Below are 27,909 nucleotides of genomic sequence, written 5' to 3' on the forward strand. Positions count from 1 at the left end.
TTCAGAGATGGCAAGCCGCAGAGGGAGCTGTTTCTCCCGCCCCTCACTTGTAACTAACCAGATTTTGTTAGGCTTTGTGGAACATTCGCCTTTCACTTCTGAAGATCTGGGTTAAAGTCTGCATTAGGCTGTAGGTGAGATAACTTGATGGTTTCAGGCTAGTACTTAGTGGACATTTGTCCACTTTAAACAGGCTTGATGTGCTGTGTTCAGGGGAGAGCCGGGGCCCAGAATATCAGTGAGTACTGCTACTCAGACCTGTGGTGTGTCTAAAGGGCTCTGAAGCAGCAGGTCAGAACTGAGGTGCTTTTGGCATGGAGAATGGTATACTCTGCACCATGCCTATCTAACGAGCTCCAGCAGCCCTTCAATTTCACAAGCACTAAATTTGTCCACAAAATTTAACAAACAAACAAAATAAGGAAACACTGGGTGAAGAGTCTGTGCCCTGAGAATGTCCAGATGGCCACTGAATAGTCAGTGTTTTTGTTAGGTTATTTTGCATTGGGGTTCTTATTACACCACGTGAAAAGAATCCACCACCAGAAGTGTGTCTCTTGGTTGTTAAGATTTGTCCCTGATAAATGTGGCTCTTTGCACTTGAAACTTCTTATCTGGCTCTGGTCCAGCTGGCAGGTTTATTCCATCTCAGTTTGAGCCAGTACAGAAATGTACGTAATGGGATGTTAAAATCGAAGTGTGTGCTCTCTTTCCACTCTACCAAGGGGGAATTACAGGGATAGCAAATAAAAATTAAAACCAACCCTGGGGGCACTTGAAGTAAAGAAATGGGGAGTGAAGGGAGAGCAGCAGTTGATTCTATATTAGCCTTTCAACCATGGTGGCTAATTTAACTGCAAACCAGTTATCCTAACCAAAGGTTAGCCCTTGCTTTATTCATGTTCATAGTGTAATTTCAGTGCCTGACTTCACCTTTGTCACCTGCAGTCGAATCAGTCCCCTCCCCCCCTCTCTTTCCCTTGGAATTGAATGACATGGGCTGATGGAAGTCGTCAAGTGCATTGAGGTTATAAAGGAATTTAAGGATGGGCAGAAATGCCCAGGTGTGATGCAGGGCCATGTAGGATAACAAAGCATGTCTGTTTGGCCACTATGGAGACAGACAGGTTAAATTTCCCCATGGTTATTTTAGAATGCTGTTTATTCAACACCAAAATGAAGTTCCTTGTGCATACACCCTACTCGTACTCGCAGCAAGATGCACACAAGATCATTAGAACTTATAAGTAACAGTATCCAGATATGATTTGTTTTAGTTTTTAAATTTTTAATAAATTTGGTGATTAGGAAATGAGGACCTGATAATACAGAGCTGGGTGTAGGGGAGGGAAGTGCTATGTAAGCTTCCCACACAGATCTGCTTGTGCACCTCTGTCACATCTAGCAGCATCCCCAGTAGTTTCAACTTAGGGTGTTTCCTAAGTAGAGACTGCCAATTATACTAAGTTGTGTTGTGGTTCTGTTGGGTGCACAAATGAGATGATAGATGGAGGCTCACCAATCTTACTTTACTTGACCACAAAGCAGTATTTGAACTCTGGTCACCAGAGTGAATGGACGAAACCCACTTATCCCATGGATCTTGTTCATCTTACACAAAGTTCTCCCTTGCTGGTTCCAGCAGAGCACAGTGGAGAAATGAATAAGTTAATGTGCCTGATCCTGACCTCTACGGCTTTCTCAAAGCTTTTGAAATTCTATACTAGATTCTTATTTGACATGTTTTTGTTTATATTGGTCAAAACCCCTAAAGAGAACCTTCCTTTCTTGCCACACCAGAGAGCGCATTGGCCCTTGGGCAGCATTCCTCTTCGGTCAGGGGGGAGCAGAGATGATGATGTATACCAAACAGGGGAATTAGAGTTTCTAGCTTGTGAAATGTTCATTTGGGTAAGAGGTAAAGGCAGCAGTTGGGCACCACTATGGGCGTGCCCCTTGTTCTGACGCATGTGTAAAGCGGTGGTACCAAGGAAGTGACAGGATGCAGTGCACTTGAACAACAGGGTTATGAGCAGTTGCTTTGTTTTCAGAGGTTGGTTTTGTTAGTGAACATCTCTAGAAATTTGTAAGGTGAAAATCTAAATGGATCAAAAGCATGACACTGCCCTGGTGATTGGGGCTGCCACCCCTTTGTGTTAATGGCTCCACCACATGAACTTCGTCTCTGAGTTGACTGTAAAAATGACTATCGCCTCACTTGTTCTATACTTGTGATTTATCTATTGCAGTGTACTACAAGCTATCATGGACTTATGAGTTACAGTAGAGTAAATGCACAAGTCAAGCTGGCTATTTGGTTTGGGAGGCTGACTATACTTAGTGGGGCGGGGTTTGTTAAGTATTTTGGACAGATGTATGGTGAATTGTGATACACACAGGACTGTACAGAGAAAATCAAGTATTCTTAATATTTGTAGGAGGTCGATTTGGATTTGTTTCTGTTCTTGTCAGTGGTGTTTGGCCCCCATTCCCTTTGTAGAATTTGCAGTGGTCGTGTTTCTTTGGAAGTATCTTTATCTCTAGTATGTTGAATGTAACAGTTTCTCTCAGACATGGCTCCGGCTGAGTTATCCATGGTTTTGTGACCTCCAGATTGCAATATGCTACATGGGATGACTGTTCAGAAGCACTTGGAAACTGTATCTTGTGCTGAATATGCCTTTTCACTTATTTAGCAGATACAGCCATAGGTAGCATATTATATCAGTGCTCCACAGACTGCACTAGCTTCTTATTCACTTCTAGGTTTAATTCGGAGTGTTGATACTGACCCTTAAATCCATGTGTGTTTTGAGGCCTGGTTAACCAAGAAATCACCTTATTCTCTCTGTTCCTTCACGATATTTTAAATCAGCTGAAGTGCCTATGTTAACATTTTTAAGTCAATCTCTTCTCTCAAGCTTCTGCCTGAGGCAGAGAACTTGGGGAATGTTTGTTATACTGAAATGTTAAATTATGAGGCTGTGTTTCTAATTTTAGTTAAGATTGTCTGGTTACAGATAACTGCCAAAATTGTGCTCCACAATCTGAGCTTTCTTTTAAAGAAGGTCTGTTTCTAGCCTTTACAGTTGCAGAGAGAACTTTGGAAATCCAAACGAAGTATAAACCAGTGTAATGTTGTATGTTTGAGTATGCAGACATCCTGAAACAGTAGCTTTGAGGGGCGTGAACTGGCCTATTCACCTCAGTCAGGGCCCTGGGACTCAAGAGTTCCGCAGCCATGGAGATTAGCTCTTTTCCAAGAATTCACCATTTCTCTGCAACTGCCCACCTGACATTTTGTTTTCTGCCTCCCTGCCCTGCTGGGGTGTGCCTGCCAACAGCTGCCTCTTGCTCTTCAACTTTATTTCTGAGAGGGAGGTAATTGGATTACAGTACGTGCCTCAGGCACTGTTCCACTCAAGCAAGCAGTAATGGTGGGGAAGCCAGAGCACCCAGAGGCAGTGTAGGCTGGTGAGCTAGGCAGCTTGAAGAATAGTGCAGCAGCAGAAACCTAGAAATCCAAGGAGACAGGCCAGTTTACAGATGTTGTTCCCCCCATGCCTGCTTTCACTGGTAAACTTGAAGAAGGTTCTGAATTTGGTCTCCTGGACAACATTGTGTGAGCTAAGGCCAGGAGAATGGAGCCAGGCCACATATGGGAAATAACAGTGACGACAACAAAAACAATGATAGATGTAATTTACTCCAATAAGTATTTCCCATGATAAACCTGGTATGGTAGTGACTATGGGTGATTTTTCTGCAAAGGCTGGAAGCAACAGTGATGGGTTGAATAAAGTTACGGGCAAGTGCAGCAGGGGTTTGGACTTGAACCAAAATGGTGAACGATTAATAGAAATGTGAATAACTGGGGGTAGATGGAACAATATTTCTTCATGGAACTCCCCCGTTGGTACTACAAAGAACTAGATAGATCATTTCTGCCTTTTAGGAAGGTTTTGCAGCTCTTTGGTCAATGTACTTGCTTTATATTGCTAAACTGAATATCAGTTTAGAGGGTGAAGAAGGTTAAAAGGAGACCATACATCAACAGTGCTCAGTTAAAAAATTCAAACACAAGTGCTTTTCAGCTTGAACTGAAGAACAGGTTCAGTGTTCAAATGGAATCGACTGATGAAAACAAAGTTATAGATACTCTGTGGGAAAACTTCAGTCTGTGCTATCTAGAAAGTGCAAAGATAGCTCTAGTAACAATGAAATCCAAAGGGGAAGAATGGATTAGCAATGCTACTTGGGCAGCAGTGGAAAAGAAAAGAAATACATGCATGCTAAGATATGTGAGGAGACAAGCAAATAGTGATCCTTGGAGAATTCTGCACTACTGTGTGTCTGCATAATTAATAAGCTGTGCATATTTTTAATTTTTTGTGCAGAAAAAAGCTTCTGCTGAAATGTTGCTGTAGTTCCATCTTTTGCCCACCAGAGGGCGCTGTGGCAATAGAACAAAGCAGCAGCTCCCGGCCAGCTAGGGAAGAGAGAGAGAGAGCCTGCCTTTTTTGCAGCACCTGATAGATCAGGTGGGGAGACAGGGGCTATGGGGAGGCAGTCAGTGTGGGGTGCTGGGGATGGTGGTCAGACAGGGGCTCATTAGGGCTAGTGGGAGAGGACAGACTGGGGCAGGGGCTGAATGCGAGTGGAGGCACCGGGCCACAGAGGGGAGGGACATGCAGGGGCACATGGTGATGGGGGAGGGGATGCAGAGCTACATAGAGACGGAATGTCTAAGTGGGGGCACAGAGACACATGGGGATGGGGGGAATTGGGTGTCTGAGTGGAGGTGGAGGGACACATGAACAGGGGGAACAAGGACACATGGGGTGCAGGAATACATAGGGACAGAGGCAGATGGGCCTGACTGAATGGGAGAGGCTAGGGGTCAGCCAGGGTCTGCTTGGGGGACGCTCCCTAACAATCCCTCCTCCCCTCCCCCCCCCCATAAAATTAATAAAAAATAAAATCCGGTTCCATACTTTTCCCACCCATACTCAACAGCCCTCCAAGTACACACTCAGGCTCCTTCCCAGCAATTTACTTCCCTCTCCCTCAGCTCCTCCATTACCCCTGACTCCCCCTTTGCACTCCTTCTGAGGGGCGTGGGAAGTATGGTTCTATATTGTAGTTTAAATGAATTATTACTCAGAGTTCTGTATTAATATGCCTAGTAAGGAATTTATTTGTCAATAAACATTTCCTAAATCTTTTTTTGCTGTCTGTATTGTTACAGATGTATTTGCTGACAGGTATTTTGAAATAATTGAAACTTGTGTGATTATATTGTGTTATTTTGACAAAATATGCATAAGTTTGCAGAATTTTAAATTATTGTGCATAGAATTTTTTTAAATTTTTTGTTGCAGAATTCCCCCAGGAGTAAAATAGCAAGAATACAGAATTCTAGAAGAGAGACAGAAAGGAGAGCCAGGAGGGATACAGGGCATGTATTTGATAGAAATTATTGAGAGGCTGAAGATACTAGCCAAAGAGGTGACCATATTACCTCGTATAAGACAATCAAACAGCTAGCAGGAATATTTAGCAATATCGGAGGCCCTGTGAAAGATGCAAATAGGTAGACTTTTAGTACAGAGGAACAACAAAGGAAAAGATAGTCACAATATTTTCAGGTTGTTTTAAATAGACCAAGAGCAAGTGAACTACTAGAAATATGTGATAAAGACTCACCACTAGATCTTGATATTGATTTAGGCAATATTAAAATGGAAGATGTTAGAAAAGTCATCGGTGCATTCAAAAATGGGAAAGCAGCTGGAGAAGACAGACAACAATAGTGGAAGAGAGATATTCAGAGCAAGTGATGAAACAACCATCCAGACTTTTATGTTTTTGGCTAGAATATGGAATGAGGAAAAGAACCCAACCCAGGGGAAGAGAGGCCTTAGAGTAAAATTGCCATAGAAGGGTGACCTACCTAATGGGAACATATGGAGAAGAATCACATTACTTTCAGTGCCTGGGAAAAATCACATGCAATATCATCCTTCAGTGTATCAAGAAACAAATAGATCTCCAATTTGCGGAGGAACAATCAGGTTTTAGACCCTTGAGATCATGTACAGACCATATTGTTTTCAGGCATATTATAAAACCAAGTGTTGAGCAGCAAGCACCTCTTAAGATCAATTTTATAGATTTCCAGAATGCCTTTGACAGTGTACACAGAAACAGTGTCTGGAGAATTATGGCATATTATGGAACACCAGCAAAAGTAATTAGAATAATTAGTTATCTTTATGATGGTGCCGAATGTACAGTTAGAGGTGGTAACATTAGCCAATGGTTTGCAGTGACACCTGGAATAAAGCAAGGCTGTTTTTTGTTAATGCTGTTGTTCGCACTGGTCATTGAGTATGTCATGAGGAAATTAACAGAAAGCAAATGAAGAATTTTATAGACAAGTGATAAAGCACAACTGGATTACCTCATTTTGCTGATGATACTGTCCTGCTTAGTTCAACACATTGCTTAATGGATGAGAAGACCCAGCTTTTGGCAGGCATAGCAGAACAGGTTGGTTTGTTTATCAATGGCAAGACTGTGTGTGTGTACACACAATATATATAATAGCTATTAGTGTCCCAAAAGCAACCATCAGGATAGATGGAGAGACACTAGAAGAGGTAAAATGACTGACTTATCTATGGGGTGAGATGTACAATGATGGTGACACAAAGTTATATATCAACAAATCTCTAAAGCAGCAAACAACTTTCATAAACTTGAAAAGATTTGGGAAAGTAGCATAATCGGCGCCAATACAAATTTTTAATACTGGCTTCATGTCTGTTCTCCATATGGAGCAGAGTCATTGAAAGCTACAACAGAGAGAAGATCAACTCAGTCTAAGTAAATGCCTGCAGAAGATCTTCAGAGTACAATGGAAAGAGGTTCTTGCAACGTCAGAATTTCTAAGTAGAGCAAACCAACCTAAAGCATCAAACGTGGTAATAAGATGATGATAGACATATTTAGGACATGCTTTATGGATGCCACTGACATGACTTCCACATCAAGTGATGATTTCGATGCCACTTGGAAGGAGAAAAAAAATGTGATCTAAACAAACCTGCAGAACAATAGAGAGGCCAAATGCATCAGCATGACACTCAGCAGAAGACCAAAATAAATGGTGGAAACTGGTGGATGCCCTATGTACCTGAAAGTGTGGGAGGATAAAGAAAAAAGTATTTTCCAACCGTAAGTCATAATTGTGTGTGTTAGCATGAAGGTGAATGGATGGGGATGAAAGAATGAACAAATATTGCTGCAGGATTTAGAGGTTGTTTCAGTGGAATTTGCTCCCATTGTATCACAGAGTACATGGGGCCTTGGGTATAAGCTATTTTGTTTGAAGGAGTGGCTTTCACAAGCGCCAGCTTTCCAAAGTGCCAGGGAGATACTCAGCCCCTGGCTCTGCCCCAGGCCCCACCCCATTGCCGCATCTTCCTGCTCCGCCCTCTCCCCCAAGCGTGCCGTGTCCTTGTTTCTCCCCCGTCCCTCCCAGCCTCCCTGCATGCTGCGAAAAAGCTGTTTGCAGCAGGTGGGAGATAGGGTGACCAGACAGCAAATGTGAAAAATTGGAATGGGGGTAGGGGGTAATGGAAGCCTATATAAGAAAAAGACCCCAAAATTGGGACTGTCTCTATAAAATTGGGACATCTGATAACCCTAGGGGGAGGAAGGGTGGAGGTGCTGATCTGTGGGGCCCACCAGTGAGTGGGAGGTGTTGTGGGGAGGGTTGAAGGGAGCTGATGGGGAGACTGCCGTTGGGCACTCAGCACCCACCATTTTTTCCAAGTGGGTGCTCCAGCCCCGGAACACCCACAGAGTCAGTGCCTATGGTGGCTTGGTAGGGATTTGGTGCCCTGTTGGTTTTATTCTTGAGGAGATGTGAAAGTGGTATGATGATAAGGAAGGATGGTTCAGTGGTTGACACTAATCTGGGATTTGGGAGGCCTAGGTTCAATTCTCGAGTTGTTGCAGACTCCCTGTGTGACCTTGGGCAAATCAATTGCTCTCTGCCTCTGTTCCCTTTTTGTAAAATGAGGATTATGGTATCTCACATGGGATGTTGGAAGGATAAATATGTTAAAAATTGTGGGGCACTCAGCTACTGTGGTTAAGGGGGCCAAATAAACACCTAAGATAGATGGAGGAGCCTGGGAAAGAATTCAGTGATCTCCATAATGTGAAGGAAATACTGTTAATACAGACTTTTTCTTTGGCATCGCATCCAGTTTCATGTGTAATCTCTAATCCAGTCACTTTAACTTCTGTGATGGGAGGTCTGTGTAAAAGTACTGGATGGTCAGGGAAAAGCTTTTCAGGTATGATCTCCCATTGTCAGGCTGTGTTTGATCCAGGACACAGGTTGCTTGATGAAATAGAAGTGGTAGTTCCCTGGCCTAACATGGAGTTGTTTGAAACCATGGGTACAAGTGGGCATATACAATATTTTAGTTTCACTTTCATGGGTCACATTTTGTCATATTGGGAAAGATTTGTTTTGTTCTATATAATACTTTTTGTTTCCATACTGTTAGATTTTTCTCTCATCTTCCAGATGTGCCCATTATTTAAGGATCAGATAGTTTTCAATGCTACCTCTGCCCTATTTGTTTATGGGGATTCTGCAGGCCCTACAGGGGACACAACTCAGGAAGTGAGTGTATTGGCAGTTGTGCCTTGGTAATTGTGGGGAATCCTTGTCACTTAAATACCAACATCTAGGCACATTAGAAATATGAGACATTGTAGGCATGTGCCTGACTGTAATTAAACATTTCATATTGCCAGCTGCAACGTTATTTGTAACCTTCAGAGCTGCAGGCCCTTCCCTGTGAGAGAAATTGTACTCAAGGGGAAAATCACCCTGGGCAGTTCTTAGGTTTGTTCTGTTTCAGTGACTAGCCTACCCTCCTGGTGCATCTCTGCTTGCCTACATGGGCACACACCCGAAAGCTGAGCACACACATGCCCATATACACACACATCCCTTTCCTCCAGCCCCACACACAGAGCACGCACACTGGCTTCCAGAGTCGCAGCCTCCAAAAGGCTTCTCTGTGTCTCTGAATTGGATATGTCAGCAGGCCAGGCGGGGATGGAAGAGGAGGCGGGACCCTGCTCTGATTAATTACCTTAGGCATTCGGGGGTGGGGCTTCCATCAGCCATCTGGCTGAGATATGGGAGGGAGCTGGGGGGGGGGGGGGGGGGAGGCAGCCAGAGGAAGAGAAAAGAAAGGAAGAAACACTAGAGAAGAAAAGGAGGAAAACGGGCGAAAGGGAAAACCCCACAAGCTCATAAGAGCCACACGAGGGCAGGGTGAAAAGCAAAGAGCCAAGGAGCTTCTACCACATCCGTCTCGAAGGGTTTTTTTTCCTCCCACTTGTCTCTTACTCCGGTTTGGTTTATGGAGAAAAAGAAAATGGTAACTCAGGTAAGGTTCGTGTTCCCTGCTGCTGTCTGCGCTGTTTCACTCTGCAACTCTGAATAGCGGGGAATTGAGAGGCTTCTTGCAGAGCTCTCGCCTGCTGGAAAAAGCAGCATTTAGTGTTCGGAGCCGCAGGACGATTGATCTGCATGGTGTGCGTGCGTGTGTGTGTGTGTGTGTGGCTACTCCTCCACCCCTGCTCCATAGCAGATTCCTGTTTCCTGTGCTGTGCAGCTGCAGCTCAGGAAAGATCCTATGGGGATTTGTCTACCTCTTTGTCTTGATGTTGAGAGGGAGGGAGAGGGACTGCAGAGGTACTGAGGGATTCTCACAGAACTGCCATGAAACCAGGGGCTTCGCTTTCCAGGTTCACAGAAGAATTTGCATGAGTAGGTTACTAGGGGGTTGGACCTCACTCCCTTTCACCTCTCCTATTTTGGCTTGCGAGCTGGAATTTAACTCCTTCACTCAATGGCTGGGGCGTCTTGTGGAGAGCGATTCATTTTTTGGCTCTGTTGGCAGCACAGGCCCCAGCAGATGGGGGTCCTCTGCGTATTTACTGGGCAGGGGATTTGAAGCCCCTTGTTTTTGACAACTAATTGAGCTTTTTAGTGTCCTCTGGAGAGCAGAATGCATGGGGGGCATATATATATCTTCTTTCAAGCAGGCTAAATCTGCATTTTAATGGCTTCTTTCTGACAAGCACAAAGGTAAACATCCCCGTCCCACCATCTCCTCAGGTGGCTCTGCTGGTTATCCTCCAAGCGAGATGGACCCTTCTTTAAGGGATGTGGAAATGGGAATGGGACTGATTACAGTTTAGGAAAGAGAAAGTGCTTGTGTTGAGGGCAATTGACATTTGTGAGGGAATTTACCCAGGGTCTGGAACCATCACCTTTCTCCCACCCTGTGAGGAGATTTAATAGGACAGTGCCCACCTTTTAAGGCTACTACTTATTTTAAGATATTTTGGGCATGGAATCGTCAAGTCACCACTGTAGGGAGAGGGTAAGGAGAGGAGGAGGAGGAAGGAAGTGGCATTGCAGGAGCTGGAATCCTTTACTGTTCGACATTATATAATGCCCTGCAGTGCTGTGCAGATCCAGAAACCTTTGGGGGATATTCCCAAAGGGAGTGGGGGTGGAGGAGAGGTCTAGCAGAGGGAACTTTTAATCAGATCTGGGGTTGGTGAGTGCTGTTCTTCTTTGGAGCTCTGCATTATTTGGAAAACATTCCAATTTCATATACTGTATACACATCCATTCTTAACTTCCCTTAGCTCTAACTGGATACATGTTTGTAATAAATATTGCTGAGACTGTGCCTGTCCCACTACAAGGGGACATTTCATAGATATTTGGCTTAGTATGAGACAGCCACAAGAAGTGGTGATGCCAGTTTTCACCCCTTCATTCTCTCTCGCCTTGAATTGATTGTCAATGGCTAAAAGATAGGAAGGTCTCTGTCTGCTCTAAGGTATTTTCCAGGGCTCCCTGTCCCCAGCCTCCTCTTCTGATGTCATAGTCATCATCTCCATCAGTGTGCCCTTTCATCCAGACTAGGGTTTTCTGTTAGCAGAGGGCTTTTAGTGATTTCCTGAGACTTTCTGTCTCCGTTTAGTTACTGAATGGTCCTAAAACAGTGTTTTAACAGCCAGAGTCCAGTTGTGTGTGGCTGTAGTGTGCCTGTAGAATGTGCAGTTATTATACAGTTGTATGTACATAGCCTGTGTTCCTCTGTGTGTGTGGTTGTGTGGGGAGAGGGGCTACCATGTTTATGTGTATGTGATGTGTCCTTGTTGTGTGTAGTTATGGTGCACATAGTCTATGTCTATATGGTGTGTGGATATGTGCAGTTGTGCATGTGTGTGCCTTTGCCCCCAATTACAAGTGTGCACAGTAAGTGCATGCATATGGCCAGAAAACCTGAGATGGAACGTAGGCATAGAGACATGCAGAAGCTTGGAAGTATGTAGTAAATGTTAAACAGAAAAATTATAAACCTATCAACGGGTTCTGGGGACACCCTAATAAACCAAGTGAGGGAAGTCTAGACTATTGCCTTTCCCAAAGAACCATTAATTCACAGACATGTGGGAGAAGATGTCAAACCCATTAATTACTAGTCTTGGTTGACCTTGAATTACAATGTCTTAAGTGTGTGTAATTTCAAGGATACATTTGCTGGGTGTAAGTTGCATATTTACATTCTGATATGAGAGAAATCCAAATTAAAATAACCAGAAGGGTCTGAAAGCTCAGGCTTCATCTTTCTCTGAGGGTCTCTGAACAACTGACTGGTATCGATTTACTCAAATGTAGGAACACAGTGGGGTAAGTTCATCCATTAAGTACGGCCGTCTTTTAGGGAGACTGCATGGGTTGCTTATAGTCTGGCCCTATATGTTACTTTGCTGCAGGTTTGGGGTGTTATATGGTCTAGAATAATGTGGCATACAGAACAGCATCCTCACCCACGTTGAGTCTCTGGTTCTCTGTGTTCCAGTGACCCTGTTCAAAGCCTGTGGGTGAAAGCCCTGTTTATTCCAGTGGGACTTTGAACCTTTATGTATGAAAAGCAAGTGATTTGTGTTAAGCTTATAGCAGTTAGTGTGTGTGAATATGACAGCACTACACACAAAATCTGCCGCACACCTGCTTTTTGAAACATCTCAAAACAAGGTAGTCTGGTTTGCTGTATTTTAGGGAACAATCTCCCCAATCTCCCTGGAAGGGCGAGAGTGAGATTAGATGCATGAGGGGCCATTTAAAAAGACAAAAATGGGAGGAGATCGGGGCTAGAAGTAGTGATGGGTAGAAACTGGAGATTTTGATATGCTTTTAAAATAGGAAATCAAGATTGCTAATGAGAATTTGAGCTCCAGTTCATTAGCAGAATGTGCCCTGATTCCCTTAATCCTAAATCAGTGAAAATGAGTATAAGCCAGGCCCAGTATGTCATGTGCTAATTGCAGATGAAAGGGAAAGTCTTGGGTGGAGAGGAAAAGATTATATGTTAAAGGGCTTTTCTCTCTGCAGTGCATGGTAAGATTGCTAGTTTCTGTGAAATACAAAGCCCTCCCTTTCTTGGACAGCCCTGTGCCGTGCTGGCATTTTTCTTTGAATCTGTTTCCCATCAGGGCTGAGAGAGGGGGAAAAGTGTTGAACATCTGGGAAAAGAGAAAAGGGGCTGCTGTCCCTTTAAGGAGTTCAGCAAGCCCATGTGGCAGCAGGCAATTCTGGAGTGTATTCCTTTGTAATGAATCACCCGTTCCATTGTTTGCTCCCCCCACCCCCCTCCCCGTAGCTTGGAGGGATGGAGCCTTTCACCTGGGCTGCTGCCTGCTCATGGTTCTTGTTCCTAGGTGGGGGAGGGGATGTTTGCTGTAATTAAAGCCAGACACAAGAGAGCTGCTTTCTTCAAACTGCAGTGCCCCATATTCTCTCTAACATGTCATGGGGTAGGGGGTGGCAGCTCTGCATTTTGTGGCAGTTACAGGCAGTAGCATCTGAGTAGGGTGACCAGATGTCCCAATTTTATAGGGACGGTCCCGATTTTTGGGTCTTTTTCTTATATAGGCTCCTATTATCCCCCACCCCCATCGTGATTTTTCACACTTGCTGTCTGGTCACCCTACATCTGAGGGTCTGGTATTCCTTTTCGTGTGAGTCCTGGATCTCCTTGTAGGATTGCTAGTCTCCATTTTGTGACACCATCAGAACTGACTTCACTCCATTCTCTGCCAGCATGCTCCCTCCCCCTAGCACCCCTCTGAGACTCCAGCTAGGACCGTTTATCTTGGCACGTGCTTGACTCACTATGCTCTGTCCAGGACTCAGAGAGGTGCTGGGGTTTGTGGGTTTGAGATTAATTTATGTTCCTGTTAAAACGGACTAGCAGCGGCCTCATTTTTTCCAGAGATTTTCTTCCCTTCCCCCTTCTATAACGCTTTCCTTTCCAGGCCCGCCCCGCGCCAGTCTGAGAGAGAACCTTCTGCAGCCAGAAGTTGCTCACCCAGTCTCTGCTTTTTTTTGAAAACAAATGCAGAGCTCCTTAAATGGAGATTGTATTTGAATCTGAGCAGCTTTCTGACTCATTAAAGGCCTCTCTCTGTGCCCATCTCATTCCTTTGCCTCAATCTCTCTCCCTATCTTTCTCAACCCACCCTTACAGTAATGACCAGATAAAATGGACCTTTGTCTGCACCCTCGATTGGGATTAGTCATGTGTGATACATTAGGCAGGGTGGAGACAGGAGCCCGGGTAAGGATGGCTATCTTGTACTACCTAAAAATAAACAATGCATTCTATATGAAACTGTCCTCCTTTGTCTGAACTGTCTGTAAGGAAGACTCAATCCCAGGATAACTCTATCTCCTCTTACACTGTGGTGAGATTCTCTCTCTCCCTCTCGAGAGTTATATGCTGCCAAGCCCCTCTTTTCCCCCTTTAAACACTTCTTCTCCCCCTCTTGTATGGTGAATGGCTCTAAATTCTCCCTGTTCCTTCATGAGCACCCCTCCCTAGATGATGTGTGTTTCTCTCCTCTAGCCCACACCCACACCCTATTTGCTGTATGGTGTTTCCATCTCCCCCGGGCAAGCTCTCATCTCTACTGTTCAGTTTGGGGTCCCTTTCACCGTGTGCACAGACTATCTGAAAGCCTTTGTACTTCTCTTCACTCTAGGGCTCACGTTCATGGTTTTCTTTTTATTCTGAAAAGGGTGCCCGTTGAAATTTATGCTGCTTCTGTGCCTGTGGCATTTCCTTGTCTCTTCTCATTTTCCCTTGTCCTCCTAGGACTTTTTTCAAATGCTGCAGACACAATGTTGGCCATGGAGGGATGTGTATGTGTGTGCATGCACACACGTGTGAGTGAGAATAGGAGTCCTACCAGGTCATTTCCCCAACAGAACCTCCCAAGGGTCTTCCCTGGGCCAGGGTCTGACTTGCTGGGTATATGGGCCTTTGGATTGTTTCTTTAGGTATAAGAATATTTTAAGTGTTTATTGCATTTAGAGGAAAAACTTAAAAATCAGTGGGGCCTGTCAGAACCTAGAGAGTGCATTGAAAGACCTATTCTCTGCACCAGCCAGCTGAGGACTTTCAGGCGCATTTGAGCAGAGTGGAAACTGCTCCAGGCACTCACTTAGCAGCCTCAGGATGGCAGATAACTGCATTTAATCATCTCTAAGCAGTGAGTTGATGGAAAAGGGAATTTGATACAGCTGTGCCATTTGCTCAAATCCCGGTCTCAGGAATTAACTGTTTCATTTAGCACATTTCTGCTTTGGAAGACAAAGGTGACTTAGTGGTTGGTGCCCAGGATAACAAATTAGGAGAGTGGGGTTCTTAAGCTCTTGGTGAAACACATTGTCATCAGATTAAAAGTGCTATGTAAATGCAAAGTATTGCTTTTTGTTATTACTTCAAGAAGAGGTCCCAACATGAAAGATCCAAAAGTATTGCTCGTTGGGATGTGGTGAGTTAGCAAGAGCCGTTTGAAGATAAGGACCTTTTGGTGCCTTCTCTGTCATTTGGCCACATGAACAAAACATGAGTTCTTTGTGACGAGTGGGATTTCAGTGAGTTAGTACTAGACATCTACTTACTACAAAGCAGGACTTACTACTGCCAGAGGAAAATTATGAGAGAGCAGAATGTCCTGGCTAACAGACATTTGTGTGAGGATGAACTCCATTTTCAAACTAGCTTTTACAAGTAAAGTGATTGTGCTCATGTGTCAGATTGTGGAGACAATTTCAGTGGGAGATGCATCTGTTCATTTGTGGGGTTGTAGAACAAAGTATACTCTATTCTCTTTTCTTTCTTCTTACCCTAACCATTACCATTTACTAGTTGGCTTCTTAGGCCACAGAATTCAGGTTTCAGTACAGGGAGTAGAAGCAATCAAATGGCCTCCTGGTGGGGCACACAAATGGAAGAAATTTGCTTGTTAAAAAAACTCATAGATTTAAAAGGAATGTAGTCAGGTGCTCTCCCTATTTCTCATGTTTTCTGGAACCTGAAAACAGAAATTTTTCCTTCCCACTAAATCTGTTTTCCGTCTACATTATGTGAAACTGCTCTGGTTTGTTGTTGTAAGGTTATCTATGATCTCTGTGCTGTGCAGATTTTTTTGTTGTTGGCTTGCTAGTGAATACTGGTTTGTGGTTTGTGAGAGCGCGAGTTGCATATATTGTTTCTGTAGGGTTGTTTGCAGACACGAGAGCTACTAATGCTGACTTGTTTTCTTCTAGAAAAAAAAAGCATTGAAACCTTCTTGAAAAATAAATAATTGAATGGACTTTGCAAATAGATGGAAAAGAAACCAGTTAGGATAAATGTTGGGCCTGTTAAGTGACAGTTTGCTTTTTAAAAATGTCTTATTCCTTTTCGCCTTACCAAATTCAGTCTGTTTATGTAATTCGTATATTAATATTGCACTCAGAAAACAATGTTAAAAGAACAACATTAAGGTTGCAAAGTCAAGCACTTAAAAATCAGAACATACCAGAATTAAGGTTGGTTGTGCAAACTTAATTCGGCCCCCTTGTGCAGTATGCATTATGAAACAGTCTTTGGCTACGTGATCTCATACAGTTTTTTCTCCAGAAAAGAGAAGAAGGGTTTTAAAAAAAAAACAACAAAATTCCATCATGTGGCATCACATTGACACAAAAATGGGTCATCTGTGCGGCTGGAATCTTTAGCTCTATCATCCAAACCTCTGCCACTTGAGCTAAGGGAGTAACTGATACTAGTAGTAGGTAGACCAACACTGGAGGGAAGTGAGACACAGGCTTTGCCAGTGGGCTTCATAGCTATTTACTGACAGCACAGGAATGGTGAGACTCAGGAATCTTGGGTTCTGTTCCAGGCTCTGGAGGGGAGGGGGCTCTAGTGGGCGCAGACTCTACTGCTTATTCCCCCAACCATGACAACTTTTGCCTTGTCCCCTCCAACCGGTCCACATTCAAGTCCTGTCTCTGCCCCACCCTTGCTACTAATCCCAGTCCCTGCTGCCCAGCCAGTGCCAGTTCCCCTTCTCTTGACTCCTTCTTCCAATCTCTCTCTCCTCCACCCCACCTCCGGTCACCAGAGGGCTCTATCACCCACCGGCCCACATTCCTCATCCCTACTGCTTTCCAGTTCCAATCTCCTTCTCTGGGTTCCTTGTCCAATTGCAGTATGTCTCCTCTCTTCCCTGGCTCCTAGTCCCAGTGTCCTTGCCTGACTCCCATCTCCAGTCTCTCACTGTGACTCCAGTCCTAGTCTGTTTGCTCAGCCAGTCTCGGTCTTCCCCCGCAACTCTATCTGCCATCCTCTAGTTCCTTGTACCGATCTACTCTCCCTCCCTTGTTCTCCCCCAGCAGATCTGGCTCCTGCCCCCTCTGCACTCTAATCAAGCAGCTTCCTTCTCCACTCTGCCTGTGCCCAGTAGAAGGGTCAAGGAGAACACAGGAAAGACAGTCTCCCCTGCTATCTCTTCAGGTGCTGAGAGCTGGACCCAGACCCAGCATATGGCCTGCAGCAGTGGAGAGCTGCAATTGCAGTGAAGTCCTGCTCTGCTCCAGGCTGGAGCATGCCTATTGCAAATGGAATCTTCAAGGAATTTAGCTGCTAAAATCTAAGGATTCTCAAATCAGCATGTGCAAACTATGACTACCCCCTCACCCCCAAAGGATTATAATTTGGGAAAATTTGGGTGGATGTTCAAAGGATTGGAAAAGGCACATCTCTGACAGAAAGGCCTTCCCCCGCCAAACTGCTCTGCTTCCCAGCATGGGGGTGCTATGTCTCTTCAAAGAAAGGGTCACCAGAATTTTTTAAATTGGGCAGAACAACATGGTTTCCCGTAGCCTTTTTCTCAGCATTAGCTGAACCGTTCACAAAAATTCAGCCTGAAGCAGACACGTAACATGGAAAACTTCAAGCAGTTAGTTTGGCAAAGTTGTAAGTAACTGAAGACGGTCTGATTATGGGAAGTGTTGGGCAACCTTAATAATAGGCAGTAGTACCAGCCCTGCATATAATTGGGCTTGGCAAAATTCAATTTTTATATTTTAAATAATTTTGATGGATAATAGTTTACTTTTAATTGTTTTTTCTATTTTATCTTTCTTCATTTTCAGTTGTGCAAAAATATGTGTGTTAAGCATTTCCCCAAGTTTATCCATGCAAATTTTCACAGTTGTGGGAAATTATGGGGGGGGAGGGGGTGGTCAGGCAGGGGGATATCAAACAAATTATTTAATGACAGTAGGGATGGATTCAAAAGGTTAAAGCTTTATAACTGTTAAAACACAAATTATCAACATCACACATCAAAATAAACACAAATATCCTTAAAGAAAACTCTTAAGTTCTCAAGCAGATTTTTCTTACTTTGCTTATTTGTAAATTTTGTTTATTGATGGAAATATATTTTCATTGGTTTGTGTGTACAGGGAAATTGGCATTTATCAACATTTAGCAATACAAATCTAATGTTTTCAAGACAACCTTTAATTACTTTTACCTCAAATACCGTAGAACCTCAGAGTTACAAACACCTCAGAAATGGAGGTTGTAACTCTGAACAAAACATTATGGTTGTTCTTTATAAAGTTTACATCTAAACATTGACTTAATACAGCTTTGAAACTTTACTATGCTGAAGAAAAATGCTGCTTTCCCTTAATTTTTTTAGTAGTTCATGTTTAACACAGTACTGTACTGTATTTGTTTGATTGTGTACTTCTGGTTCTAAATGAGGCGTGTAGTTTACTGGTCAGTTTTAACTCTGAGGTCCTGCTGTAGTCCCAAAGTACTGTATATAGCCTGTACATGTCTCTCACAATTTACGCGCATTTAACATGCGCGATTTCAGCTTTACGCTGAAAGGCCTGGAGTCTCGGAGGGGGCGTGACCTCAAGATTTAAAGGTCCTGGGGCACCAGCTGTGGCTGGGAGTCCCAGGGCCTTTAAATTACTCAGGGGGCTCCCAGCTGCAGAGGTGGCTGGTAGCTCCTGGGGCGAATTAAAGGGCCTGAGGCTCCAGCCACCGTGGAGCTTCGGGCCCTTTAAATGCCCCCCCCGTCCCGCCACCGGAGCTGTGGATGGGATTTAAAGGGCTCCTCCGGGCTCTCCGCCATGGTAAGAAGCCTGGTGGAGCCCTTTAAATGCCCCCTCCCCCTGTCCTGCTGGCCAGAGCTGCGGGCGGGATTTAAAGGGCTTGGGGTTCTGACTATACGCAGTTTTCGTTTTACGCGATAACTGCGGAACAGAACCCCCGCCTAAGATGCGACAAACCTGTAAAGTACAATCCAGTTATCTGAGGGTGCAAGGAGACACTACGACTTCAGGGTAATTGAGATGGCAGCCTAGCTAGTAACCTTTAAGGACTACAGTTAGGTTGAGGAACCCTGAGTGCAGTTAAAGCCTGAGTGCTGTTAGAGCCATCCTACTTCATTATGGTTCATAGATTTTGAAGTTCTGGTCCTGCAGACTTTAGGAATTGTGCATGGTGAGGCCCTGGTCCCATGAAGTTTCCAAATTTTGGAGAGCAAATCTGACTTCCAGATAACTGTTTGTTTTTGATTGATCAAGTTTTAGACATCAAAGTTTGGCTTAAGCAGTACATACAATACCACTCAGATTCACCTTCCAGTTTTTTGTCTTCTCCTTGTATAAAAGCCTATCTCACCCTCCAATCCCTAAGTTGTAGCTAGGCTTAAAATGTTTACAAGAAGTGTGAGAGGCTCACCTAAACATGGATTTAAGATTATTTTTTGGGGTTTTTTTGGACAGCATCAATCCTCTATAGTGCACATATCCTTAAAAACTTATATTGTCTTTAATTTGTTTTGTTGTCCTCCTCTGGATCTTTTCTTGTTTTTGTTTTATCCTATGTAACACTTGAAGTGAGGTGACCAAATCAGAACATGCTATTCAAAGTGAGCACAGTTAAGAAGAGTGGGAAAGGCATTTGTTTTTCAACCAGTCCCCTTTTTGAGAAAGATATGTCTCTGTAGCGCTAATTGGAAAGTATAGTACAGACAGGAACAAAAGTCAGACATTTGAATAGGCTGAATTTGATATCTATGGTTTCCTATAAGGAACTTCTTCCAGACTGACTAGATTGGACAGTAGGAGAGGGGAAGATGGCTCTTGAGGGATCCAGGAACTTGTTGACTTCCTGTGAACTGGTGAGATTTTGTGGAATGTTAGCTTTGTGTGGTGTTCAGCTGTTTGTATTTAATTCACAGTATGTTGGTGTAAGTTTTCCTAATTTTTCTTTCTGTGTGTCTTTAAACACCATCTTTCGCCTTGCTGTATTTACCAAATGCAACTTTGTGAGGCTCATTTTCTGCTAAGCTGAAGCCCCTCATTGTCATTGTGACAGTGTAGAGGGACAGAACTTTACTCTGGGGAATTTTCTCCGTGTAAAGGGGCTACACGAGTGTAGCCCCTGGAGTAGAGGACAGGGAGGAAAGAGGTCTGATCAGAGTTGAGAAGTGGGCATGGTGGGAAGCACACTGCGCTTTGGCTGTTCTCTGCTTCCCATGTAGATTAACCAACTTTCTAACGGCACAGAACTGAACACTTTAACCTCGCCCCTTCCCTGAGGCCCCTCCCCCTCCCACTACATTCCCCCTCCATCGGTGGATTGCTCTCCCCACCCTCACTCACTTTCACTGAGCTGGGACAGGGGGTTGGGGTGCAGGAGTGGGTGAGGACTCTAACGGGGGGGTGGGGGCTCTGGGGTGGGGCCAGAAATGAGGGGTTCAGGGTGCGGGAGGGGGCTCCGGGTTTGGAGGGGGCTGAGGCCTGAGATGGGGTTTGGCGCTCCGGGTTGGGGTGCAGGTTTACCTCTGGCGGTTCCTGGTTAGTGGCGCAGCAGGGCTAAGGCAAGCTCCCTGCCTATCTTGCCTCCGTGCTGCGCCGCGGAAGCAGCCAGAAGGTCCAGCTCCTAGGCGGGGGATCAGGGGGAGTGGTGCCTGCAGGTAAAAGCAGCGCAGGGAGCCTCCTGCCCCCCCCCACCCCCCCCAGGAGCTGGACCTGCTGGCCACTTCCGAGGCGCAGCGCAGTGCCAGGACAGGTAGGGACTAGCCTGCCTTGGACCCTCAGCACCATTGACCAGACTTTTAATGGCCAGGTCGGCAGTGATGACTGGAGCAGCCAGGGTGCCTTTTCGACTGGGTGTTCTGGTCAAAAACTGGACACCTGGCAACCCTATTCCCATGAGTTTTAAGTTAGAGCAGCAGTAAAGATACCCTCATATCAGGGCCCAGTCAATTACCCAAATGGCTCAAGAATATCATGAATGCAAAGGTAGTTTAAAGCTATTTTTTGATCCCATGTCCTGCCCAATATTCCATGTGTCACTCTGCTGAGAATTGAGTCCTGTCTGTGGAAGAGGTTAGATCCCCGTTTTCTCTAGTAACCCCAGAACTTCCAAGATATTTCAGGTTGATGTGCCATAAATGTTGAGAGGCCAGGATTACCCAATAGTAAGCATATTAGACAAATGCAGACAAAACTACAGAGGCCTTAGGCATTCTGAAGGCCTGGTTTTACCAAATTAAGCTAAATCTAAATAAATGAGGTTTAAATTGAATTGAGTGCCCACAGTGTATTTTAAAATATCAGTTTAAAATTGTAGCTTTAGGCGAAGTGGTGCAACTTTGAAAATAGACCAGACGTAAGACTCATCCTTAAGAAACCATCCAGCTCTGGGAGGTAAGAGAGAGGTGGGCAGTATAGCAACATCACTTAGGCTACATCTACACTACAGCCGGGAGATGCTTGGAGATCGATCCACCGGCAGTCAGTTTAGCGGGTCTAGTGAAGACCCACCAAATCAATAGCAGATTGCTTTCCAGTTGACCCCTGTACTCTAACCCCGATGAGAAGACTAAGGTAAGTCGACGGGAGGGAAGATATAAAAGCATGGGATGACCTAATACATTGCTATCTTAAGTGTATTTGGAGAATCACACATACAAATTAATGTTAATATTTAATTCCTGGATTGAAAGTAGATCGTCCACAAGCAGGGTGGACTGATTTAAATAATCAATTTTAGTCTTGTTTTACATTTATACTTTTTAATTATTTTCCTAAGTAGAGGTTGATTTCTCATTACTTGATAACCATTAAAACATGTTGATTTGCAATTAAATATAGTCTTTACAGCAAAATTGGGTACCACTTTTTGCTAACCAGGAGGATCTACTGTATCTAGTGATGCACATTTATTTAATCAGCAATATGGCTTACTGTACATTTATTCAGATTCTGAATTTTTACACGTTTATTATGTTAGAAAATTATGAATGTTGCATTTCTTATTTAGATTAATTTTTAGTCATTTGTATCGCATTTTATTTGGATTGAAATTGGAATTCAATTAAAATCCACAAAAACAGCATTTTAAAATGTTTTTTATTACTTAAATGAAAGTACCTTAAATGCACTGAATACATAAAGAAAAAAAGTTTATCAACCCATGTTTTGCTTTTAAAATTAATTGATTATTTTAAAAAAAGGATTCGGCCATGATTAGGGCTCCTAGGTGCTACAATAATACAAAACAACAATAATAATAATTATAATCTGTAGTAATGAACAAAATAGATTGTTTCTGGTCATCAGGTCCTTTAAGATTTTAGAACTAATAGATCTCATTCTCTTGCACCTCATTTTTATTCATAGGCTGAAAGAGGAAAACAAGCTTTCCTTCTTTTTCCACTGCCAATGAGTTCTTAACTTGGAATAAACTATGCATTGAACTGAACTAGCTGAATAAACTGAAATGAAGAAAATATTCTCTTTGTACTTGCAGAAAAGCCTATTGCTGTCAAATACAGGTTTTAGCACTTCAGCAAATTGTGGTTCCAGTTGTGTAGCCAGTGACTTCCACCAATTATGGTTTGACTTTCGTTAAAACTTTGTCAGCAAATGTATACATTCAGCTTAATAGTATCTTTAATTAAATGATTGTAATAGATGATAATAAGTTTAGACCTTACCATAGGTTGTCATAATTTCAAACTTAATTTAAAATAGATTTCTATTTCAAAAGAACAAAGGATTTAATTTAAATTGTTTTTAACTTAAAAAAAATGACCACAAGTACAGACCTTCTTGTAAGCCTCTTCTTCTTGTAAGCCCGCTGTTCTACATCAGCCTCTGGAAAGGACTGGAATAGAAAGGGTGTGGCAGGTTAGACTAAGGTCTTCTGGCGGAGCTGTACTGTTAACAGTCTGTGGCCATTTTAGAAGTATTAAAATTCAGTAAACTCATCCCACAATTTTGGGGAAAGAAAGCAACGCTTAGTTCCTCAAAAGTGCCACCAGTCTGGATGCATGGAGTTGGAAGGAACTACACACAATAGAAAATGGATTTTGCAGGGCTAATGCAATCTTGTTCTAACACCTGGCCAGAATCCCTTCCAGCAAAGAGAAGCAGTCTAGCCCAAATTCCTTTATTCTAGAAAAAATATGTTAAAACAAACTGCCCAGGGCTCTGTACTGTAGAAGGTTTCTGGAGTTTGACAATGATAAAGTGTGTCTTGTGAGCTGTGCTGGCCCATCTGGAGGAGGCTTGTATGGAACCCATCCAGCAATCTGGGGCTTCTGCTTCCAAAGCAATGAATGTGTTCAGTTGGAAAGTGACATCTGGTTCAAAGGAACATGTCTGTAGGATGGAGTAAACCATCTTTTTCTGTGTTCTGTATGGGACTTTCAGTGAGTGGAGAGTAGATGGCATTTTCCAGCGTCCCCGCTATATGTCAGAAAAATTTTGGTGCTAGCACTGAGACAGTCTCACTTTTCCTTCCCTTTGTGCTTCTGGCTCCTTTAACATTCTGTTCCTCCTAGAATACTTAGAATTAGTATCTTGAACACCTGTGCACATACACTACAGCGCCTCTGCTCGCCTTTCCTGTCTTCCATTAGTGTTTAATTTGCTTTTTCATATCCCATCTTTCAAGCAGAAGGTCAAATCTTCTTGTTCAAGATGCTCATGACAGGTTCTGCTGCAATCATGTGGCGTGTGGGATGAATTGGTAGTGAAATTAGTATACTCTGTGAGGAATGTTACCAGTATTGCCTGCAGCATGACCTTCCTGCCGCTAGGGCTGCAGTTATCCAAAATTAAAGTTTGTCATCCACTTATCTCCATTAATTGGAAATAAATCTATCCTTAGAACATACAGAATAAAAATTTGTTTTCTTTCTTTATTGTATTTCTCCTTTTCCATTTGGTAAATGTTTAACTTCTAATTTGTTTTCTGTCACCCTGGATCAGATTACTATGACCCTACCCCCACCCCCGCCTTTTTTGTGCACTAGCTTACGTATGCACAGTTCCAGGAATAGTATTAAACTACTACCTAGCAAGCAGAGGGACCTGTCGCTAGTTAGGATGTACCCTGCAAAATGGTGGCAACTACTTTAAATTTCTTGATGGAGGGGCAGATTTTTTTCTTAATAATGGACTCATGATCCCCACTGAACCTCTGTAAGCCTCCTTTTATATCTGAGTGTTCACAAGGCCTATTAGGAGACTGAAAGGTGCAAGGCATTCTTCTTTGTCAGATCAGGTGTTTGATTTCTAATGGGGTTCCCCAGATCCTTTTTCACCTTGCTTAGTGAGGGGTCTGTCAATACTAAAGGTGACTGTAGTGAGAGATGAGAGTGGGAATGTAAAATCCCAGCTCTCAGCAAGGGTAAAATAAATTGCTGCTGCCCTTGGAACCACTTTGCTACGGTCCTTACAATGTTGATGTAAACGGGATTTCTTCCCTTGCCCCCTGGCCATAGTCTGGAGTAGAGCCTGCTGCTAACCCTTCTGGAGCCTCTGTTCTGCAGGGACAGAGGAGTCAGAAAGTGATCGATCTAACAATTCAATACACAGTTTCACTTCCCTGAAATTCTATCTGGGGAGAGAGGTTTTACCATTTGATGGCTCAATATTTCATGTGGGAGCCAATTCCTGCCATGTAACAGGAGGGAAGTAGAGGGTGTTCCGTTAATATGGAACTGGCCATCCAGAGCAGACTGAGTAGCGTTCAGACACTTGGATGGTCAAGAAAAAAGAGCACTAATGGCATATTGTAAACCCCCACTTGCATTAGAAGGGTCTCTCTGAGATATAAGTCCCCTTGCATGTGGAAACTTAGACCTTTCATTTTCTGTTGATGCTGATTTTTTTGATAAGATTAGACTTCCAGAGGGATAGCTTCAAGTTGCACCTTCTCTTTGGTTCTTGTGCTCCAGGAAGCAAAGACCAAGACCCTACACTTCGTTCTTCTCTCCCCCAGGATCAACTATCGTGGCATTTAGGAAAAAACACTAAATAGGGGGAAAAACAAGGAATAGGAAACGGAATTTATCCTTTAGATTTCAGAAACTTGTCAGGCCAGTATTACCAGCCGGAACTCTGTTCCTGTGTCAGTGTGACTGGTAACATTGAATTCTTCAGTGTACCTGAAAATACTTTTGAGGACAGAAAGATGGATTTCTCCAGTAAGACTGGGGTATCCCCTTTGATTTGATCAGCAGGACACTAATCAAATCTGTGCTTGTGCAGAGTGGGTATGGGGATGATATAGGGGAAGGATATGACCATCCTGTTGCAAGGCAATTGGTCGAGTAAATTTCTGTCATTAGTGTTGTCATTAGATGGTGCAAAGAACTGCTCACTCCACTAGCTTTCAAATTCCCTCTTCCTAAAATCCCATATGAAAGCATTGTTTCTTTTCTCCCTTTACCCTCTAACAGAGGGCAGGGGCCTACACGCCACCCCTTTTTGTTCTAGCTTTAGTCTGCAGTCATGATGGCTGTACTTTAGATCATTTGGAGATGGGAATCATACTGCTTTTTTTGAACTTTTTATTTATTAAATAACATTTAACATTATTAAATAACATTCAGGCCGGCCTTGGGAAAGAGGGTTTGTTTTAATGTAACTGCTGTTCCGCTGATTTCCTTTCACGCAATGTAAGGCTAAATGGCATCCTGAATGGCTTTTCCTAAAATTGTACATCTGTTTAGAATTTTAAATTGGATCTTTCATGACCTGGAAAGAACTGGTGGTGGTGGTATGACTCTCTTCGTAAGCAGACTATGAATTCCACATCCTCTCCCTGTAATCTAAGCATATCAAAGTCAGTGATAATGTAAATGCCAGGTATGCCCCATCCCCAAAATATACCTTCTGCTCTCAGCATTCTCAGAGGAGCTTTAGGTTATCCATCTTGAATTTTAGAAGCAACCAGCGTTTTCTGGGAAACCTATCAGGCCCAAGGCTGATATCCGACTCCGTGAATATGGCCCTCAACTGGAGTTCCATACGTGTTTGCTTCAGAATCTATTGAGGATTGTAGCCTCCAATACAGGATGAACTTGGTCTCCAAGGAACCAAACCCTGGAAGTATAATCAAGGCCTTGGACAGGAGCAGACTTTTAGTTCTGAAAATTAAAAGCCATTACATGAAGGAGGTATGCAGAAGATGAACTGATTAAACAAATGTATTTTCTGTAGTGTTCTAAAATTTGTGTTTTATCCATTCTCATTCATGTTTCGTATTTTATTAGCAATTGTAAAGTTCTGTGCAACTGTTACATCCCACAGAGAGCTAAGAGCAGGGAGAGGAGTTGCTAGCAATAGAAAAAGCACCAGAGTAAATTCAACAACTAAGGAGAGGAGTTGTAGCTGAACCTGACTGATCTGGCGCTGAGCTTGGCCCTCAACATGTCTTACTGTTTCAGGATGTCCTGTGGAAGAGTAAAGTCTAGGAAAGCTTTGAGGGGACTTAACACAATTTATCTCCCCCAGAACAAGATAATATCACCTAAAAGTTTGCATCTCCCCAGAAGCTGGTGATTGTTTTGAGGTCCCATCCACCTGGGATGTGGGACACACATCTCTTTCCTCTTTCTGGTGGTTTTTGCTGTTTGGAAAGTAACTGAAGCTGTGCTCATTAATCTTTGAGGTTCTCAGGTGCCTAGTGGAAGCTTCAGGAAGGAGGGGGAACAGGACAAGGAGTGGCCATGGCCCTGCAGTATTTATGTCTTCTCTTTTATCCTAATAGACTTCTCATCAGGATGAATGTGTTCTGAAATATTTATTGCCCTGTTTAAATATTCATTGCTGCAAAGGCAGTGCAGCATCATGGCAGCACTGGTGTCTTAGGAGACGAGTAGGCTACAGTGCTCCTTGGCAGTTCCTTTCAGTAATATGATAAACATGGAATAAATATAAGGCATTCTCCCACTGCAAGATTCATACTAGCATTCGGGCTTACATCTTGGTGTTTCTTCTGAGTACCAGAGTCTTGCATTTGTTCTTAGGTGCATATCCTAGAGTGTTTCTCTCTTGGCTGCAAGATGTTCATTCTTACTCCCAGGCTTATATCCTAGGGTGTGTTGCCTTGTTTAGCCTGGCATTTATGTGTAGGACCCATTGGCAGAAAGGGTTTGAGTTTGATGTGGTGCAGCCTTTTGTATTTCTTGTATGGTGGCAGACTAATGGAAGGAACAAAAATTTAATCTACTCACCCTTTAGTACACTGCTGTGGGTGGCAGAGATCTGTTGGGATTCACTGAGGTGCAATCTTTGGGAGTTGCACAACCTTTTAGAGGAGTCTGTAGATACTCACAGAAGGCCTTACATCAGTTTAGCTTACGCAAGGATTTAAACCAGTTAAAAGTTTGTCTGCATATTAGGAGATTGCACTAGTTTAAGAAGACCTTTTTTTAAATTGGTCTTGTTAAACTGGTGCACTTTTCTAGTATAGACAAGACCTTAGGGGCGTGGGGATAGGGATGAGCATCTTGCCTTTGGAAAGTTTGGGGGGCTGTTCCATCTGAAGGCATCAAGGCCTATGTTTACTGAGACCTCGCTGAGAGAATGGAAGTGTAGAGAAGATGTCATTAGGTGGGCTGCACCTCTGAGCAATGTCTGTGGGTGATATAGGGCAGAATTTGGTGCAGGCTTGTGGGTTACAAACTGGTGTATGATAAACTGAGGTTTCTCCTCCCCCCGGTCTACGAAGAGGTTTAGCAATAAGATAGAAATTTCTTACAGGTGTGTATGACATTCAAAGAGGTTTAAGACCAGAAGGGACCGTTAGATCATCTAGTCTGATCTCCTATATATTACAAGCCATTAAATTTCACCTAGTTAGCCCTGTATTGAGCCTAGTACAGGAATCGGCAACCTTTCAGAAGCGATTTGCTGAATCTTCATTTATTCACTCCAATTTAAGGTTTCACGTGCCAGTAATACATTTTAATGTTTTTAGAAGGTCTCTTTCTATAAGTCTATAATATATAACTAAACTATTGTTGTATGTAAAGTAAATAAGGCTTTTAAAATGTTTTAAAAGCTTCATTTAAAATTAAATTAAAATGAAGAGCCCCCCAGATCGGTGGCCAGGACCT

General features: G+C 43.3%; 1 protein-coding gene across 16 annotated transcripts in view; it reads left to right on the top strand.

The window, feature by feature from the left end:
- The window catches only part of RBFOX2 (RNA binding fox-1 homolog 2), a 287,040-nt gene that overhangs the window by 172,679 nt on the left and 86,452 nt on the right, over positions 1–27,909 (top strand). The window contains exon 1 of one of the 16 annotated variants that reach the window (XM_032774892.2): positions 9,274–9,482. The exons of the other annotated variants lie outside the window; for them this stretch is intronic. Coding sequence (XP_032630783.1) covers positions 9,456–9,482 — 27 coding nt within the window. The 5' untranslated portion in view covers positions 9,274–9,455. Of the gene's footprint in view, positions 1–9,273; positions 9,483–27,909 lie in introns of those variants that run through there. 16 annotated transcript variants of the gene reach the window in all.

The sequence above is a fragment of the Chelonoidis abingdonii genome, chromosome 1 (genome assembly GCF_003597395.2).
Source record: "Chelonoidis abingdonii isolate Lonesome George chromosome 1, CheloAbing_2.0, whole genome shotgun sequence".
Lineage (NCBI taxonomy): Eukaryota > Metazoa > Chordata > Testudines > Testudinidae > Chelonoidis > Chelonoidis abingdonii.